At 39.2% G+C, this 21,500-nt stretch overlaps 1 protein-coding gene across 1 annotated transcript in view; it reads left to right on the top strand.

Moving 5' to 3' along the window:
* Positions 1-19,533, top strand: part of galnt16 (UDP-N-acetyl-alpha-D-galactosamine:polypeptide N-acetylgalactosaminyltransferase 16) — a 36,799-nt gene extending 17,266 nt beyond the window's left edge. Inside the window, exons 6-15 of the mRNA XM_006798620.3 lie at positions 3,714-3,835; positions 9,508-9,595; positions 9,964-10,048; positions 10,931-11,034; positions 11,771-11,897; positions 12,485-12,577; positions 13,237-13,320; positions 15,041-15,167; positions 15,873-15,989; positions 18,648-19,533. Of these exons, the coding sequence (XP_006798683.1) occupies positions 3,714-3,835; positions 9,508-9,595; positions 9,964-10,048; positions 10,931-11,034; positions 11,771-11,897; positions 12,485-12,577; positions 13,237-13,320; positions 15,041-15,167; positions 15,873-15,989; positions 18,648-18,791 (1,091 nt within the window). The 3' untranslated portion in view covers positions 18,792-19,533. The remainder of the gene's footprint in view (positions 1-3,713; positions 3,836-9,507; positions 9,596-9,963; positions 10,049-10,930; positions 11,035-11,770; positions 11,898-12,484; positions 12,578-13,236; positions 13,321-15,040; positions 15,168-15,872; positions 15,990-18,647) is intronic.
* The last annotated feature ends 1,967 nt before the right edge of the window (positions 19,534-21,500 follow it).

The raw sequence follows: 21,500 nt of genomic DNA, 5'->3' as shown, positions 1-21,500 counted from the left end.
GGTCTGAATCATTGTCAGGTTTTCTAGCTTCTTACTAACAGCCTTTCCAGTGACCCACCACGTAAGCTGGTTTAACCAACGACTGTACCAACTTGTTTCATTTTAGCATTTGTTTTTGATGACAGTAGACTGAATGTGGGAAATGCAAGGGTTTTTTTTTCTCTTAAGAAATCCCATTTTTGCAAATTTCTTCACACTTAATTTGAAGATACTGTTTTATGTGCCATTACTGAATGGTGTGCTGGTCTATTTGAGATTAATTTGAACCAAAATGAGATTCATGCTCCAAATCAGGGAAGTTCGGCTGACCTAAAAGCTAAAATAAGTCGTGTTACTGTTTGATAATCCATTTTTCTCAGGTTCTTGCACTCACAGCATAACGCATTTTTTGGGCCACATGCTGTTAATGTCCGGCAGCAACAGTCCACAAGCCCAAGTTTAGCTTTCTTTACTGCCACCCTTAAAACCCACGTCCACAAATTATAATAAGCTTAATCTTAATCTATCTTTTTCATAGGCTTTCTCGTGTAGAAATACACAAGAGGTTTTTTTTAAACAAGATGATCCAGCAAAATACAGCCCTCTGAGAGTTTACTGAAGTAAAAGCAAATAGTCCCTGTCCTTGTGACTGGATTGATTTTCAGCTCTTAATGGCTTCACACCATCAGGCATCATTGACGTTCTCTGCTTTAATGCGTCAAACTGCTGCCAGAGGTCATCAGGCACTGAAGCATTAAATGTACCCACAATTACACCAAACAAGCACGAGCAGGAAGTCTTTGCTATCATGGGTGAGAACTGTGGAATAGCCAGTGTGTGTCTAATATGTAGTATTCACATTGCTAGATAGATTACATACATTACATTTAGCAGCTTAATATGAGGTCTTTTCATCGTGTGTTGGTGTAAACTAAAAGCACACAGATGAGTAATCTATTGGCCTGACATTTGGTAGGTGGCCCGAAACACAGCACCAGATAAATTACTGTTTCTCCCTAAGAGGTGAAGTGCCTTAACTGACCAGGCGCGCAATCCTACTCTCAAATGTCACTTAGGTTATACTGGGGAAGGATGAAATGTGAACTGGTGTGATTCAAGCTCATTCATTGGTAAAACAAAGGTTGTGTTTGTGTAAACGATGTGCCTTAAACTGAGCACTGCTTATTCTCATGAAGCTTCTGTCAAAAGAAGCTTCGGTTAAACGTCATGCATCAGAATGAGGAAGAAACTTGATTTGTTTGAGTATTTCAGAAACTTTTGATCTATTTGAACTTTCCCACATGCAGAGAATGATCAGGAAAAGAGAAAACAACCAGTGAGCAGTAGTTCTCTGGGTGACAAAAAAGCTTCAAGCCTTTGGGAAGTAACAACCAAGCTATGCAGAAGAGCACACTGGTGCAGGAAATTGAGGCTATAATTTGCACAAGATTGCCAAAATTGGACAACACAAGACTCGAAAAATGTCACCTGGTCTGAAGAGTCTCAATTTCAGGTGCAACAGTCGGATGATAGGGTCAGAATTTGACTCATCAACGTAAAAGCATGGGTCTATCCTGCCTTGTATCAGTGGTTCAGGCTGGCAGTGAAGGTGTGATGGAGTGAGGGATATTTTCTTGGCACACTCTCAGCTCATTATTGTTTAAATGCCACAGTCTACCTGAGTATTATGGCTGACCACATCCACCTTAACCTTTATGATCACAGTGTATCTTCTGATACCTGCTACCAACAAGAAAGTGCACCATGTGACAAAGCTCAGATCCTTTCTTGGTTTCTTGATAATAAAAATGAGTTTAAAAATGACCTCCACAGTCACCAGATCTCAATAGATTATATATGGGATGTGATGGAAATGGAGATTCCCATCGTGTATGTGCAAACGGCAACGGTGTAATGCTATCATATCAACAAGGACCAAAATATCTCTGAGAAATGTTTCCAGCAGAATTAATTAAAAACTAAGGCAGTTGATCCTTGTATTAGCAATAGAGGACAGTGAACGTTTCTTTTCTTCTTTTTTTCTTCTCTGTTACAAAAGAAAGGTGATAATTCTGAAAATCATCCTTTGAATTATTCAGAGAAACAACCTCCTCTTGAAACACTCAGGTTATTCATGATAAACTTCATGGGTGCACATAATCAGCTCAGAATTAAGATCTCGAACTCTTGTTCTATTAAAAACAAAAAGCATTTAGTAAATTTGTGTTATTTTAACGATCTTTGACTTCAGAACAAAACCCAGACAGTTCTGCTATGAAGCCATGCTGTTGTGATAAATAAAGTGGTTTGGCATTGTCTTGCTGACATATGCAAGGCCTTGCCTGAAAAAGACGTTGTGTGGGAGCTCGAATACCTTTCAGCATTGATGATGCCTTTTGCACATGTACAAGATGTCACGTCATCTGAGTTGTGACAACCAGATTGAGGGTCTCTTTCCTCTTTAGAAAGACAAGGTTCTGAAATGTTCTGAAATTCTGTTTTCTAAAAAGGATTCAAAATATAAATTCATCTCACTGTAGAACAGTTTTCCACTCAGTCCATTTTAAGTTCGTTTTGGCCCAAAGAAGACAGCAGGATTTCTGGATCATGTTCATTTATGGCTTCTTCTTTGTATCATAGAGCTACACCTGCATTTGTGGATGAAACAACAAACTGTGTTCACAGATGCTGATTTCTGGAAGTGTACCTGAGCCTAAGCAGTGATTTCTATAACAAAACCACAACGCAGTACTGCCTGAGGGCCTGGAGATCATGGCCATCAAATATTGACTCTTTAGCTAGTTCTTGCACACAGAGATTTCTCCAATCCTTTGTGTGAGATATTATATAAAATAAAGGAAGAAGGGGAAAAAATCATGAGACCTAAGTAGGGTGACTTTGTGTCTGTGTTGTTCAATTTATGCAGGTCCAGATATGAGGGCAACCTCATCCTTGAAATGAGTCACCATCTTAGTGATGGTGATTCATTTTGTCCATTTAATGAGGGCAGTTTGCTTTATATCTCAAGGAATACATCAGGTTTTCCATCACATTTATATCCCTTCTGTCTATTCACGAATAAGAGGTTCCAACCAGAAGAATGTTACACAAAACCGCTATTTTTTCATCCATGTTCATTCTAGGGTCTCTTTTATTTGGTACAATGTCGTCTCTCCTTAAGAAAAGTCTTTAAACATACTGTATTTCCTCAAAATGGACTTTTAAGTCTTTTCAAATAACAGGGTGCAGTGTTGCTTATTTGTAATGTGCAATGGATGAGAAAGATTTAAATACTTTCAGCCATTTTTTAAATCAGTTTGATACAGTTATTTTAGATGTAAATGTCATGACCGTGTGAGTGAGGAACATCCAGAACATGATGACATGAGGAGGAAACAAAGGAGCCTGTAATTATAACCATCTCAGTTTCAGAGATACAGATTTTTGCAGATATCAATTCTCCTAAAGCTCATTCAGAACGGCTGCTAGAGTGATTAATAGCTGTCCACAGACTGAAGAATAGTTATTGTCGACAAAAAAAATGACTATGACATCTTAAATCAATATAAAGCATTTTTAAAAGTGACTCAAGATGTCACCAGAAAATGTGATTTCCAGAGATTTCTTTTAAGGATCAGAGTCTTGACAACAACACTTGCATTAAACAGCATCAGTTTAATAAAACTGTGACCATCTGAGCAGTTTGAGACTTCAGTGTCATGTGTTTCCTTCAGGTCTGATCCGATCACGCGTGCGAGGAGCCAACACGGCCTCTGCTTCGATCTTGACCTTTCTGGACAGCCACTGTGAGGTCAACACTGACTGGCTGCAGCCTATGATACAGAGAGTCAAGGAGGTACAATCGCACATGCTCACACACACACTTAATCGGACACTTAAATGCATGCTGCACATATCCGCACGCACAGCCTCATGCATATGCTTGGAGGCGGAACAGTTATTTTCTTCTCTGTGGTAGATTTTATTGACTGTGATGCAATATGTTGGCACTGCGTGTTGTTAAATAAACACTCAATTTGTTCAGCTAAGATTCAAGTCAGACTATACCAGATGTCAAATGCTGCTCTGCCGCAGCTGGAAAAAGTTTGGTGGGCTTTTTCCTCCTCAGTCTGTTTTCCACTCTGTCCTTTGCATGAAATCGCTTCATATAGTTCACTGAAATTGTGCTATATATAGTTGTCTCTGCCTGATTTGGGTTCATTTTTTCTTATTTGCTTAATATATTGGTCAGTGACACTTGGGAGCTGACTTTAATGAGACAAGATGATGATTACTGAGTGACCAAAATCCTAATTAGCTTCTCACAACTGAGTCTCCGCTATAGAGGAAACTCTGAATGGGATAATGAGGGAGTGGTTTGGTTGAGTTGGCTGCTTTGTGTAGCAGCTGTGGTGCCGTGGACCGTTATTGCATTTATTCTTACAGCATAATCTTTAAATCAATAACACTCTTTGTTAATGACAGATTTTCCTGATTCACTGCCTCTTAAAAAAATAATTAGGCCGTCCATCAGGAGCACTATAGTACTGTCACATCCGGCCGCAAGTGTTTTACACTTCAAAATATGATGCGATGCCAGCCAGTCTTCATTATGTGGTGGATTTATTTATTTATTTTAAATATTGGTGGTATTTCCATGTGAACTTTCTTGGACATTTCAGCAGTAAGCACTCACTGTTTCTGTTCCAGTCTGCTTTCTTTTTCTCACAAAGTCACACAAGTGAGGTGCACGGAGAATGGAAATACATAGCGGCACAAAATCGTGTGCAGAGATGAATGTTTAATTCCTAAGAAATGACTATTGATATAGTTGCGGAAATAAATTCATCACCTGCTGATGAGTAACGACCTGTGACTGTCTCCTCCCTGCCCTGACATTATTAGCATCCTGTGACTGTGACTGGTTATGGTTGAGAACCCCCGCACCAATCTCAGGCTGTCCCAATGACTCTAGTCAGCAGGAGCTGTTTCATTTCACATTTCTCTTAGTAATCACCTTTCTCATGTTCATGACTCGCACTAATGTGTGACACTGTGATGTAGCTCCTGCAGTTTCTTCCCCGTCAGCAATGCACTGCTTCTTAATTTTCTTCTTGCTTGGCATTTTAGCAGCATGCTTGCTTCTCCAGGCTACAGTACAAGAAAAGAGTTGAGAAAAGAAGAAATATCAATACTTTTCTCAACTTGTGGCTTGTTGTTTTACTTTACAAGATATCTGGCATCTCGAATTTTCTTTTTGGGGTATTTTTGCCTTTATGTGACAACACAGAGAAGACAGGAAAGACGGGAAAGAGCACAGGGCGACACTCAGCAAAGGGTTCCAAACCTGAACCCAGGCTCCTGTATTTCAGCTGTATAGCATATGGGCTCCTGCCCAACCAGCAAGCTCAACTGGCACCCAGTGAATTGAATTGTCTTATTCACCTAATTATAGTATACCTGTGAGGTTGACAATAACATTTGTTTCAGTGCTTTTCTACTTTCAAAGAACATAACAAAGATCCTTGTGTTATATTTATTACTTCTCCCCTGTGTCCTCTGTATATGTTATTATGTCATTTGAGTTTTGCATTTTGGATTCTCTTTGGATTAGGTTCTTTTTACTAGCTACTAGGGATGGGAATTGATAAGAATTTAATCATTCCGATTCCACTATTGAAATTCCCATCAATTCAATTCCTTATCAGTTTTCTTATCAATGCTCAATGGGGTCTCATTGGCTCTGCTTTGAGAGTCCACCATCTCTAAGCAGCATATCAAAGACATTACATTCATGCAAATTAATTGCATGTTGTTGGTCAAATGTTTGCATGTTGGAGGCATAGGCTACACTGGGACACATCAACACAAATCCCTATCCTAATGAGGACACACGTATGATCTTTCTTTTATGCTGAAGACTTAATCTTAGTTCTCTGTTCATTTTCATCTTATTTCCTGTTTTACTCTGGTAGCTCTTTGGTCTTCTGTATCTTGTCTAGTTTACTTCCCCTGTTCATTGTCTTGATTAAATGTGTATAGTCCCCACCTATTTGCACTTCCCTCATTATCAGCTGTGTATATGTTGTCTCAGTCTACTTTTGTCATGTCATCCATGTAGCTGTGTGTTTCTTAACCATGTATTCCCTTTTTTTCCTGACTTTGTTTTCCTGGTCATTTCTGATATTTGGATCCCCTGGCTTTGCTCCTTGTGCATTTTTGGATTTTGAACTCTGGACACTAAGCCGCTGCATTAAATGCCCACTTTGTGTTTGAGTTCCATCTACTTCATCCAGGTGCATCTTAAATCTCCATTCCACACAGCTGGATATAAAAAACAAAACAAAAAAACAGCAAACTTCACACATCTGGATCCTATGCAAAATCAAAAAGCAAAATGTCAGCCTTTAGGAGAGTTCTTCGACTATATACTGTAATGCATAGGTGTCAAACTCTGGCCCACGGCCCAAATTTGGCCCACAGCCTAATTACATTTGGCCCACGAAGCCATACCAAATTATTATTAGAGCTGGCCTACTGGTATTATACAGCTAATATATATATTGTTTAGTATTAAGCTTTGCTTGTTCCATATTCAGTTTTTCAGCAAAACTTGTTTGAGTCCATAAGAAGAGATTCATTCTTAAATCTGGAGGAAGATTTATTTTTCAATAAATATTAATGTTAGCCCACGGTGTATTTGAGTTTGACACCCCTGCTGTAATGCATGAGTTTCAACAACCTACCATTGTTCGTTATGACCACAATCGAGGAGTTCCTCAAGTTTGAAAAACTGCTGATTAATCCGATTAAATTAGGTCACAGAGAGACACAGGGAGGACAATTCTGATGTCCATTCAAGTTACCATATGTGCTCATTTCCCTGATAAAGGACTGACTAATTTCTTGCCAAGAGTTTAGTGGAAATATCTCTAACCGCTAAATATTGAAAGCTAAAACATAAAGACTAAAAAACATCTAGCTAGGGATAAAATCCATGTAGATTACATGTTTGACCCCTTTTCTCCTCAAAGATGTGCTTAAGATGTTCTCTTTGGGATTTGAATAGTTTTTCCAGCTTTTTTTCTTTAACCTTCGGGCTAAGCTGAGGTTAGAATCTCCTGACTCTACTCTGATATTAAACGCATAGACATGATTACTCTAACAGTCTTCAAATTTAATTCTTGGCAAGAAAAGTAGTATATCTCACAAAAAGACTGATATCCATAGATACATCCCTGTCCCCTTGGCCTTCCTTGAAAAGAAGACTAAGTGTTTATCTGCAAGAAATAAAATAGGGCTTTATTCTGCTGAAGGACAAAAGTCTTCTGTTTGTTTAGAAAGTACAGCAGAAAAAGTGCACCCATTCAGAAACTGCATGCAGGACAAATCAAGCTATAAGCTATATAGTCAAGCTACATATCATGTTTCTTCAGTGCAAACCTCACAGTTTATAATCACAAGACTCGACACATTGTGGGTGTGCGCAAAACTTGTTTGTGTTTCTTTGGCTTTGGGCAGCTGTGACTCATCCAGCTTGCATTACAATCTTTTAGTCTGGCGTTCATGAGAGCGCCGGCCTCAGTGATAATTTACCAGCCCCAGAGTTCAACTGCACTCCGCCTTGCATTTGTTCGTGTCCCAGAGACCAAACCCTGGTTTTATTAAAGCCTCTGGGGGGCAGAAATAATGATGAATAATAATCTTCTCTGTTTTAACTTAATTATGCTTTTCCTTTGTTAATTAAAACCAGCAGGCGTGACAGCGTAATTCAAATGTTGCTAATGTGCAGCAATGAGCTTCTCACTGACAAATGTAAAGGGAACATGATTCAAATAATTGTCTGGCTAATCTTATGTGGTCACTTTACCTTGCTTGTTTTCATCTTCACTGGCACAGTTTCTTTAACTAAATTATTAAATCATAAAGAATAATTGTAATGCTCTGAAGGAAAAGTCTAATATATATGGAGGGTTAAAAACATGTTTTACCGCAGCATGAATTGTCTGAGTTTCATTACTCAAAGGCTACGTTTACACTGCAGGCGAAAGCACATCAAATCTGACTTTTTTGACCCTATGTGACCATATCCGATCATGGTATGTCAGTGTAAACAGCACAAATCCGATATTTTCAAATCCGATCTGGATCACTTTCGTATGTGGTACTGAGTCCGATACATATCTGATGTGAACAAGCAGACCAAAAAATCGGATTTGATCAAAAAACCGGAACTGAGCATTAAGACCTGAAGTGTGAACGTAGCCATAGACTGATAGCATTCCTGGATGATAAAGTGAAGAAACAGAGATCCTGACATATCAAATGTCAAGAGCGTATTGTGAATTCGTCGCCCGCCCGTTCCTCAGTATGATTGACAGAGATCAGAATCATAGACTATGAAAGAAATGTTTGGACTGACAACAGACGTGACAACACATTTTTGTATTATTGTGTCTCATTTGGTTCTGTGAAATACAAAATGGTATTAGGAGACAGGACAGGGCTAGCTGGTTATCACACTAATTATGGTGGATAGCTGTGTAGCACCATCTGACATGATGTTAATATGGTGATAGCACATTTTAACAGAATAACACACACACCTGTTTCAGTTAACAAATACTATTTCACCGGCAGAGTACTGTGTCGTAAATTCAAACACAGAAAAAAGGTGACATTGATTTTGGAAGCGCAGCCACTTTATGCATTACCAAATCACAGAGACTCATTAAAAGCCCAATAAATGTCCATTGCTTAAAACTGTTGAGAGCATCACCTTTTAAATTGCTCTCTGGCAGAGTGGCTTTTCACACTCGCTCTTCCCCCGCACTCTTCGGCGCAACAAGCACAGAGTTCACAACGGGTTCAATCTCTGATAAAGAGACGGACGGTTCTAATTGGAAACACTCATTTGGATTGTCCCGAGCTATAAGCTGTTTGTCTACATGGACACTGGCACCCATTCACAGACAGATGCAGGCAGCACATACACGCTCGAGTACGCACAAACCAATCAGCAGTTCTGTCTTTTAGAGTTTGTGTTGGATCTGCAGCTGACGGTCAGATTTGAGGGCTTAATGGGAAGGTTAGGGATACTCAGCTTATGTTCTTCAAAAGTAATCAGTACGTGCTTGTTATTATTCACATTAAAAGAATAATCAGAGCTTACATGCATGTTTAGAGTACCGTACGCAGTTCTTACAGAAAAATTATTTGATTTAAACAAATAGCTTCTTTCTACTAATAAGGATACAATTTTATGAAATGTTCTTGCTCTATTTAATTTGTTTCTTTCTTATTTGATCAGAGGCTGGAAATTATAAAGAAAAACCTGAAGTTAGAAATGCAAAGGTTTAAATATGTTTTATTCTTCAACTGAAAGTCAGTGTTTTTTCAAGTATTTTTTAAAACTTTAATCCATCTCGATTTGTTGAAATAAATTAAACAAATAGTATTTAAGACTTTAAATATTTAATAATAGAATTAATTCAAAATAACATGTCATTGTGTTCTCCTCCCATGCAGGATCATACAAGAGTGGTCAGCCCCATCATCGACGTCATCAGCCTGGATAACTTTGCCTACTTGGCTGCCTCTGCTGACCTGAGAGGAGGTCAGGGCGTAATAAACTGATCATACACAGTGGTAGATGATCACACAGAGATCTGCAGGTTTAACAAACCTTTGTGACATGACATTGTGATTCCTGACAGAATTCAATACCTATGACTGAACAATAAAAGAGGTTTAAATATTTCATTGTTTTATTGAAAAGCAGTGATTTATAGAAGAGAGTTTTTCCACAGATGTAAGGCTATGATTGATATTAAATTCAGGCCAGTATATTAGGTGAAATCATGCAACTGACTACAGCCAAAATATCTATCTTGTCTGCTTTGGACTCATGTCTAGACAACAGGAATATAAATTTGAAGATGAGAGCTGACCTTTTGCTTCCCCCATGCTTTTTTTTTTTGTCAGGATTTGACTGGAGTCTCCACTTCAAGTGGGAGCAGATTCCCATTGAGCAAAAGATGGCAAGAAGTGACCCCACTCAGGCAATAAGGTATGTCTACAATGATATTTAGTGTGATAATATGCTTTGACTCATACCTGGAACATTCTCTTATGCATTATACCCTCACAAGCCACTTCATTAGATATGATAGACGTGTGTGTTCAACTGCTCATTAATGCCAGTATCTAATCCACCAATATGAAAGCAACTCTGTGCATTTAGACACTTAGATGGTCAAGATGACCCCCTGAAGTTCAAACCAAGCATCAGAACGGGGAGGAAAAGTGATTTCAGTGACTTTAAGCATGATAGATGAACCCAAAGTCACAAAGCTCAAATCATCTCAGATTGGTTTCTTGAAGATGACACTGTACTCAAATAGCCGCCTGTGGTGGAACAGGAGAGTCACATCGTGGCAAATGTGCCGCAACTGTGCAATGCTGTCATTTCAACATCGACCAGAATCTCAGAGGAATGTTTCCAGCACCTTATTCTATCTGTGCCATAAGAAAATTAAGGCAGCTCTGAGGGATAAATAGAATCCAACCCCAGTACCAGCAAGATGTGACTGTATATTGTATGTGAATAACACATTATGGATTAATATGTCAGTTTTAGTTCTTGGATTAGACTAAAGTTAAAATAGAGAGACTTATCTTACTCTACAAAAGTTCAAGATAAATCATCATAGTCAGGTCCTTTCTATGTTGGTATTTGCAGTCTTTTTGTGGTGTGTTTTCCCCCTAAAACACATCCAAATCGCAGCAAAGTAGTTAATGCATAACATCTGCTGAGCAAAATACAACTTTAAGCTCCTTTGATTTGTTGTTTCTTTCTGGAATATATTCCCTTCTGGTGATTCTGATGAGGTCTGCCTGAATAAGCGTGCAAGTGAAGATTTGTAACTCCTTCCCTTCCTCTACTCTGCAGGACTCCCGTCATCGCTGGTGGGATCTTCGTCATGGACAGGAGTTGGTTCAACCACCTCGGCCAGTATGACACCCACATGGACATTTGGGGAGGGGAGAACTTTGGTGAGATCATCGATGATTTCTAACCCTACTTGAATCAGATGACTTTTATTATCATACCATCCTCCACACGCATCCCACACCAAATGTCTTTAAATAAAACTAAGCCTTACTCTGCTGGCAAAGACTTACCAGACTCTAACAATGTCAATATTCCCAACTTTATTCAAGATGAAGGATTCCTAACAAGTTTATGTTAATTGATGACATTTACAATTACCTAGTGTTGGCTAGGAGCAGGAAAGTAGGAGGATCAGAGTTAGCACATGTACTTACCAAAATAAAAGTCATAATGTTTATGAATAATTTTCTCATTCAGTCTAAAATAAATACTAAGTCCTGTGTTTACAAGGTTTTCTAACAAAAATAATTTAATCACATATTAAAGAAGATAATTTTTGTGTCAATTTAGTGCAATTTATTTTGTAAAAAACAAAGCCGTTTCCCATAAAATGATTTCATGTGTTAAGTCTGCATGCCTGGCTCTTTTGAATGCCCGGCATCTCCAAAATGCTAAATATGTCCCTGGAATTTGAATGATCCACTATGACTGCTTTCATTCTGATGATTTACAGCTAACAGCCATCTGCTACAGGAAACAGTAGCAGGCATACTGCACTGATACTGGAATGATACACATCAGGGCATTAATTCTAGGAGATACTGACAAAATGACAGGCACATCTTCAGTGGTTTGCCTGCATTTTTGGACTCAACCACTGCATCTTTCCTTTTGCAGAGCTTTCTTTCCGGGTGTGGCTGTGCGGAGGAAGTCTGGAGATTCTTCCCTGCAGCCGCGTGGGTCATGTGTTCAGGAAACGGCACCCGTACGATTTCCCAGAGGGCAACGCTCTTACCTACATTAAGTGAGTAGGCTGGTCTGACCGATGACAGTTATTAACACGGAAACAACAGAATGACGTTTCGCTTGTTGTTCGCCCTAAAATCTCAAATGTCACATGATTCAGCTCCACTCAGTGTGAAGTTAAATGCTTCGCCAGGCAAACTCACACTTTTCACAGATCTTGACGCAAGTGCCAGTGAGAGATGAGTGTGTAAGAGAACTATGAAAGCATCCGCAGAGCTCATTATACATTAGTGTTCTTAATACCTAGTAAAGGTGGAGTTACTCACAAATATCTGGCTCTGTCTGGGAAGACTAAAGCAGCAAGTTTGCAGGTTTTGAACTGTTGTATAATTACCCATAATGTGCTGTTGCTGACAGACTCTTTAGATAATGTTGCTTTTTATGAATCAAATCCAACATTACTAGTTGAAAATGCACATAAAATGTAAGATCTCAAAGCACAATAATATTTGTAGTGGAGCTGCAGAGAATAGCTGACGTATGAAGGCTCCAGAAGCATAGCACTGTCATTAAAGCTGGCTGCAGGAATGCTGGCAGCGCTGTCATTACTGTGTCTGAGCAGGTGTTGTGTCTCTGTCCACACAGGAACACCCGTCGGGCCGCTGAAGTGTGGATGGATGAGTATAAACAGTACTACTACTCTGCGAGGCCGTCGGCTCAGGGAAAAGCCTTCGGCAGGTTTGTCTGCTATAATGTCATCCTCCTTGCTCATATTTGCTTATATTTAACACAATGATTCTGTGTCTCCTGAGTTTCCGAGGTGTTTATAAGGTACCAAGTTTTATATGCAAGCATTTAAAAAACGCTTTGCACACCAATTTTTAAATTTGCATGCACTGAGACTTCAACTAACATTTATTTATTGTAATTACAGATTATTCAGGGGATTTGAATGTTCTGTGAAGATAATTTTAAAATGCCTGTGATGATGTTACTCAATCCAAGGTGGCCAAGTTAAGACAACAAACCCTTACATTTGATAGATGAAACCAGAACAATGAAGTTTCAACACTGTTGTCAGTGTCAAATCTGTTGTACCTACAAGTTCTGTTCCTTTTGTATAAAAGGCCCAACACCAGTAAAAATGCAAAAATATAAGAAGTAAGAAGCAAAAAAACAAAACTCAGTAAATAAAACACCCACACACACTGGTTTAACATTTTAAAGAAAACCTGTGTTAGCTGAGTCTGTAATTCATACTCCATAAGCTGTTGATGGCAGGTTCACAAGGTTAAATCCACATTTTCTTTCTCATTCTCTCCTCCTTATCTTTTTTATGTGTTCTCTTTACATTATTTCTCTTTGTCCCTAAATATTCTTGTTATCTGGTCTTGCAGTATCACAGACCGTCTGGCACTGCGACGGAAGCTGAACTGCAAACCTTTCCGCTGGTACATGGAGAACGTCTATCCCGAGCTGAGGTAACGAGGTTAACGTTTAATTCTCCCTTAATGGCACAGCATTGGAACACAAAAAATTAAAGTGCAATTTGCAACATTTTTTATCACATACAGAAAACTATTTCAGTAAGGAGGAATCATTTGGAAAAACTGAACACAATTTACTGAGACACAGAATTCAGTTTAGCTGTTTGGTAATTAGATGCCGATGATCCATCAAGGCAGAATGGAATCCTATCAGTGACAGGAGCCTAGTAGACTAGTGGTGGTGAGCATGAAGATGGAGGCTTCGACGGGGCTCTGAGTGACCCGGGTGAGGCAGAGATGGGAAGAAGACAGGTTGCACAAACGAGAGCCTGAAAGACAGAATGACAAAAGAGATTTAAAGTATATAGAATGGAAGCTGATTGGCTCACAGGAAGCAGGTAAGAAAATGATTGGACTAGAGCAGGAGTGTCAAACACAAGACTTCAATCCCACCCAGTGGAAGTCATAAACTTTGTACTTTTACAACTTTTCCTAATAATAAAAACCTCCCCTGTGGTTATTTATACTACACCAAACTAATGAAGTAGTAAATAAACTATTAGATGACAGAAGAATCCTTGTTTTTTTCACTACCTACAATAGAAATGTCTTTTTTTTCACAATGATTAGTTAAGGTATAGTTAGGTTGACAGAAAGGGGAGTTTCTTTGGTCCAGTCTATTTAACATCAAAGAAGGTTGTACTTGGCCCACAATGTAAAATGAGTAATCATGTTAGTATTGAGTTTGACAGTGTGGAGAAATTGAAGTGATGTAAAGAATAGACTAGGAGCCAAACACTTAGGAAGCAGACAGCTGAGTGATTACAGATGTCCCTTATTGAACCTATGCATAAGCTTTATTAATTACTGTACTTACACTTAAAGGAGTCGATATTAAAAGATTAACTGGCACGAGACTTTCTGCATTTTCTGCACTTATAAAGTTCAGATTCGATTGGCAATGACTGGAAAATATCTAGTGTGAAAACTAGTATTCTTTTTGCTCACATGTGTGAGGTCATATGTATGGCTATCATAGAAAAAAAACTTTTTCCATCAGCAGATGGATATGAAAACTGAGTCATAGTGTCAGACTCTCCACGGGGAGCATCCATTTTTCAGTGGAGATATACATTATTTATGCAGTGCATCATAGTTGTTGTTGTGGATCACTTTTTAGTATCTGTTTTGAATTATCTGTTATGCAAGAGAGACAAAGACATTTCCAAACACTATTAGAATCCAACAAATGGAAATGTTCTCATCATGTTTTCACCTATGTTTACTTCTGATTGATCTCTGGAAGAGGCTCTGGTGAAGCAGAAATAACATTCAAGCTCTGTTTCCTTTAAGATATAACGTGTTTTGTTTCCCCCTGAAGTAATCTCAAAACCCCTCGAGGTGCCATTACCCCGAAGTTCAGAGCCAGTCATCTAAATATAAATGATCTGGGTGGGAACCTCTGAGTGGGTTATCAGCTCGTATCTCATGAGCTTTTTTCTCAAGCTACTCCCTCGCCACTTCAGCTGTATCCGCTCCAAATAAGTCTGGTCTCTCAGAGTGTAACTGTATATCGTTTTCAGAACATGTTGCAATGATGCACATTACTTAGCGTTGCAATTCAATTACTCAGTTTAATCCATCTGTTCTTTATTGTTGAAATAAGACCTTTCACTGGCTTTGCGCCTGTCTCTTCTCTCTTGGCTCCCTACAGGGTCCCTGAGCAGGAAGCAGTGTCCAGTGTGTTGAAACAGGGCGGTTTGTGTCTGGAGACCCGTGGGACCGACGGCCTCGGGCTGGCAGAGTGTAGGGGCCTCGGAGCCAACAGGCCACAGTCGCAGGTCTGGACTTTGCCACTAGAGGGCGATTTATTGTGGCTCACAGTTATTGTTAGAAATACATCAGACTCTGCCCTGCACGCTCTCATTTTTGGTTCTAATTGAGTTCTATTAAAGCTGTCTCAGCAAAATGCAACTCTTTTTAAATTCTATGCTGCTGTTCACCAGCCCAATTTGTAAACAGTGAATGGTAGATATTAATATAGGTGCCTCTGTGTGTGTGTGTAATGCTTGCTTAATTATACATATGTGGCCTGACTTGCTCTTAAAAAACACTGGTACATATTGTTTGAAGTATGCAAGAGATCCTTCCTTTAAATATTCAATAAACTAAAAGGTGTGCTTGAGTTTTTTTGAGCGTGCAGAATTTTCACTTATGGTCCCATTAAATTAAATCGTGTCCCAGGACTGCATCTTTATAAACAAGTTGGGCATAAAATGGGATTTCCTATTCGTATTAGTGGAAATCCATAACCCACTGAAGCAAAGTGCCTGATGCACAGGTGTCATTTTTACCAGTTTAGTAAAAGTGCATTATTAAAGACTACATTTAAATTTAACTCCATATTTTTAACATGGTCACCACAACATTCCTGTAGTGGCACCACTCTGTATCGGTGGGGCCCACCCCCACAGTTTAAGAACCACCGGTCTATTTCACATTCTTCCTTCAGATGATAGCAGTCCTACATTTTCTGTGTTTTGCAGAGATGGGAGTTAATAGAGCCGCTGATCCGGCAGCAGGACCTTTGCCTGGCAATTTCTGCTTTCACAGCGGGGTCGAAGGTCAAGATGGAGCCCTGCAATACAAAAGAGCCGAGACAGGTAAGAGGAAATACTGTTAGCTGATCAAATTGTATTTTCAGAGCCATAAAGAACTGGACTAAAGCGGTTTTTCTTACTATTGCCTGTGGATCGGTCATAGCAAATTAAACAGTCTGTGCTAGCAGTCAGTGAGGGACACTTTAGCCGTTCATCAAAAAATAAGCTTTATAGTAATAGCTTTAAAGGATAACATAGGTGAGCATATTTATCTTGAGCTTGGTGGTGTCCATACATTTAACACACACACTGTGCAATTGTCTTTGTGTTAACTAAGGGTTAAGAAAAGAAACAGGACATGCTTTAATCTTGTGCTGCCAGTCACCGTTAACCTAATATCTTAGGTTTTCCAGAAGGTTACTTCACTTTTGGCATCAAGCTGTTCATGCTTGATGTGCCACTTGCAGACCTGAAGTCGAACATAAAAGATTTGGACATAAGAGATGGTTTCAGCGCAGATGCTCAGCAGCCCGCCTGCTGATGATGCCAGGAGGCTGAGACAATCTGAGTTTTGCACTGATGCAGATCCTGCCAAATAAGAGTAGTTGACTTTATAGATGCAGTAGAACAAATGCTCCCATAACTTCAGACCCCACCCTGTTCCTTCCTTGTTCTCCTTTTTGTGATTATTTAATGCTCGCATCCCAGGGGGAATGGAGTTGGCTGAACGGTGATTTATGACACCATAGAGGGAGTTATTAACTCAAACCATGTGCCGGATTCTTGCCAGGCTTTCCTCTCATCTCTCAGCTGGCCCATCAAAGTCCTTTGAGAGTATTTTTGGGAGGATGCCCATCAACAAGAAACCAGTTATTGCTGTGGGGAACATTTGGTCTCTTTGTCCTGAGGCTTTAATCCCCGAGAAAGAAAAATAATACTTGTGTTTTTGACTTTGCTGCACAGAAGATAATTAACACTGTAGGCATAAAGTGACAATGGAGCCTTTATAAAAACATAAATGTCAACATTAAACAACCGCCTGAAATCCTTTATAGTAATAGTACCAGAATAGTACCTTTCTGCCATGAATGTCTTTTTCATATTCTCAGTTTTCAAGTCTTTCAGCAATTCTGAAAGAATTTCATTATGTTTAGGGCTTTATAGGCGATATCAGATCCAGTGATCGTCTAAAAGCTGTTTAGAGCCAATGCCAAAATGAATAAATGTAATAAAGTACTCGGAGTTTCTCTGGCCAACAGGTCACAAAATAATGGTGTCAGTTGCATATTACAGTCTCCTGTTTATTGATGCATTGGCGCAGTGACATATTATTTCCTCCTTAAACAAAAGTTCTGACTGAGCACACTCTTCTAGTAGTTACAGTGTAATAACACGTGCATACACAGATGCGCTGTCTCTGGGATTTGAAGATTAACCCCACATTCACCTCTAAATTTTAATAAGCCTCCATGTGGCTCTTGATATCTGTACTTGGCAGTCAGTTCAGCTCTGAGTACTTACTCAGTGACCCAATAAAGGAACCAGTTATGCCTGGTGATTTGTAGACATCCTGCCTGAGGGACAGGTGTTTCTGGCAGGCTTTCCTTTCAGCTTTCTTGTCAGATTTGCTTTACACACTGTGATGGTAGAAAACAATATTCGACTGGCTTTGTATTATGTCAGTGTTGATGTATATCCTCACTGTTTGTATGCCAGTAGCCCCTCCAATGTAACTAAAATGGCTTGTTTAAGACTGAAGTGAGGGGCTGTAAGCCCAGTGCTGAAAAAATTAGGATTATTTTGAAACGTTACAGTGCAAACTGACTCCAAGAATAGTGCATCTGTAAAAAAGAAAGGAACAAAATGAATGACCAGCTTTGTAACTGTTCTAGTGAAAAAAGAATATTGCTGAACTGCTCAGACTTGGGTCACATGACTGTGCATTATACTTGTAATTAAAAAAAAAGATCAGGTAATCGTGTACGAAAAGAATCAATTGTAAATTTATGCAAATTTACTGGGTAGTTTATTGGTATGATATTGCATATTTTGTTTTTAAAATCCTGAGTAAATGTAGTCATTCTCTATGACATGTATTCAAGTAAAAGTAATAAGTAGTTGAAATGCCAGATTCTTTACTTGATTTTAAGTTATTTATGAGAATAGATGTTCTGAATTAATGTTCAGCTCTGAGAAATGCATTAACAAATTGAGTCTGTGTTATCTATGATTAAAGATTAGAGTCATTATGTAGATTGATTCAGGACACCTTGTGATCTGAGGGCAAAGAATGGTGAAGGTGGGGGAAGGAAAGTAAAAAGGAAAGTTTACTTTCTCACAAATCTATATCCACATCTGAAGCCCCTTTAAGTCTCCTGAGGTATAAAAATAAATAACTTTACACAGTATATGCACATGACTGAAAATGGCCCCTACACAGGACATCTTATCAGCAGAAATAAATTGTTTCTTCTCTCGTGGGATGGCAGGCTGCCGTGCTCTGCAGCTGGCTGTACAATGATTTTTCCACCAAGGGTGCAGAAAGTCAGTCATTCATGTGATTACTGCAATCCACCCCTGACTCAGTTCATTTCTCACTACTAACATGAACCTCCTGTGCTGATGCACATCATTTATGAGCAATGGATTAAGAGGAATGAGTCAATGTGCACGAACATCTGTTAACAAACCAGCATGAAATTATTTTTTTGGTCTTTACAGAAGTGGAAGCCAAAGGGCACAGCTCTGCAGCACATGGTCAGTGGCCTCTGCCTGGACAGTCAAACCCCGATGGGACCTCCAGTCATTTTACAGTGTCGCCCCCAGATGGCCAGCCAGTCCTGGGAGCCACAAGTCATTACCTGAGCCACAGCAAATGGGAAGAGGGAGAGGGAGGAGCAGATTCTGGACCCAGCCTGCAGAAGGAATTGGGGTATCACGTCTGCACACTGTTTGTCGCCTTGCTGAAGGATAAAAGTAGTGGGAACTCTACTGTCTTGAAGTCAACTTCTAGCTCCTGCTCATTGTGTCTTGGGGACAAGAGCGCGCTGAAAACATTTTAAGACCCTGTTGAACAAAACATCTAAGGTCTTCTGTGTACAGTGCTTCATCCTTCCAGGATGCTTTAGTTCTTCTGAGTAATCTACGCTTTTCACAAAAAACTATCACACATCCCACTTTTCATTTCTGTATCTATTCCGGTCTATGTGTTGCTTCAATCTGGAATAGTGAAGATTACCCGAAACGAAAGAGTGCATAATGTACTGTTGCTAATATGCTGACTTGCACTTGACCCACTCTGAGTCTTGAGGTTTTTGGGCTGTTGAAGCATGTCTGATGACTGTGTGGACCAGGGCAGTTTTATGTGCAGTCAACTAAAATCTGAAAACAATTTTTTTTAAATTGTTATTGCTGAATGGCAGTCTTGAAACCACCATGCGAAGCACTGTCAGGAAGATTATTTATTGTTTTGCATGGTCAGACCCAAAGAATGGTTTTTTTTTCTCCGTCTCTACAAAGTTTTATGTAAATATTTAAAGCAGGTAACGGCTTGTTTTGTGTAAAGTTCTCTATATGTTGTTTGAAAAAAATAAAATGTGGTAATGGAGACATTGCTGTTGTAGTCATTTGAATAATAAACTGGATTACTGCACCATCACCGCTCTTTTCATCATTTTATAAAACAGCAAAAATCCTTTTTTTGCATTGTACATGTTTGCATCCTAATTCACAATGGATATCCGAATAATTACATTGTAGCCATTTCCAACTTCATTTGTATCCTTGGAGTCTGCTAGAGTAGATTTACATGATTCACAGTTAAAAGTAATCATTTTATTCCTTTGTGTAGCCAAACAACTGGTTTAGCTTCTTTTACTTTAAGCCTTCTTTTTTGTCATTGGTTGCCCCTCTCAAACATAAAGTTTAAAGAGTGGTTGTTTGGACTCAGTGCCTAACATAACCATTTTTAGACTATCCCCTGTCCTTGATATCACAAATGCTAAAGTGAGTCTGAAATGGAGTAAGGTTTTGGCTCACAGGCCTTACTTTCACATACTCTGACCAGATTATTTGAAATTATCCATTTAAATATACAAAGAAAAGCATTGCAGTTCCCCTTTCAAGTCCATTATATTTGAGACATTTATTTAAAGTATATATATTTTTAATATAAAGCAAAAAAATTCAAGTAGTTTATTGGAGTTCTTCAGATGCTGACAGTTTCTATAGATTATTCCATTACTTGGGGCCAGCGTGAAATTAGGAGTGTATTCCCTTTAAAAATAAGGGCCATGATTAGCTTCAATGTGTGCATAAATAATCATTTTAATTAGGCAACGCAGTAAGTGGGAAAATCTGTAGACTCATTGCGACATGATTGAAACCGTTCACCACTCATTACTCACACAAAGTGACCACCAGGGGGCATAATATGCTAACTTTTTTCATTATAACGTTGGTAACTTCACTGATGGAACCTAGTGGTAAAAATAATAGATATACAAAATTTAAATACATTTAAAAATAAAATAAAACAAGACTCTCGAAGAGTTTAGATAATTAAGGGGGGGAAAGATCGGCATTAACAACGTATTGGAGACTGGGAGGTCACTGCTGGGGCACTGTGATGATTATTAAAGATACTGTGCAAGGCTGCATAACAGGCTTGACAACTTTGTGAATCAAAGGTTTTTTTTGTTTCCCTCCTTGTTGGTTTCATAACCTTTGAGGACACAATACAAGCTCCACTGCAGCTTACAAGGATTTAAAGGTATGCGAGGAATGCAACTTTATGCTGATAAACTTCTGGCCTTTTCAAGGGGTCAGTGAAGACAGCGGGAGTGGAGGAAGCCTTTAACTGGATGTATAAGAAAAGAAACACGTTTCACTCATTTAAACGAGCTTCGTTTTTGTTATGTGGTGAGAACGTGATGGCCTACACAGGAAGGATGATTACGGTGAAACTCTGGATGGCACTGCACTGTTGCCCTAATTTTTGTCGTAGCAGGAGTGACCTCACTGACAGGGTTATATTTGCATATCACCCAGACAATGAATTTGTAATGAAGGTGCTCGTTAAAAGTGGTGCAACTGAACGTTTGCAGTGGTGCTTTACATACCCTACTACATTTGAGAGGAAAATAGCACTAATGTATGAAATACAAGAAAACTTAATGAGAACATATGCATACAGTTTGATACCTGCTTATATAGAAATCAGCCCCACTGTAACAAAATACGAAGTGTTGCTTACAACTTATTAATTGTAACAATAATCCACTACACACTCTTCAGGTCAGATTATAGTAGTTATATATTTACAGGTGCATCTTAATTGGAGGTAAACCCGATAGACAGAAGCGGTGTCTTACAATGTGCTTTCACGCCTGCTTCTCTTAATAACTACGAGACGAACAGCATAAAGAGTGAAACTGAGCTTCGATCCAGGTTGCACTATCGACCATCGATCACCTTCGATGTACACGCGCCGGCCAATGGGGGTCACGCGGAGGCGGTCCGTTGCTAAGGAGGAAGTTTGATTGAGGCTCCGAGTAGCAGCCATTCAGCGGCGGT

This window comes from Neolamprologus brichardi, chromosome 19 (genome assembly GCF_056152115.1).
Source record: "Neolamprologus brichardi isolate AB-2024 chromosome 19, ASM5615211v1, whole genome shotgun sequence".
NCBI lineage: Eukaryota > Metazoa > Chordata > Actinopteri > Cichliformes > Cichlidae > Neolamprologus > Neolamprologus brichardi.
This window is presented reverse-complemented; position numbering and strand designations above follow the sequence as displayed.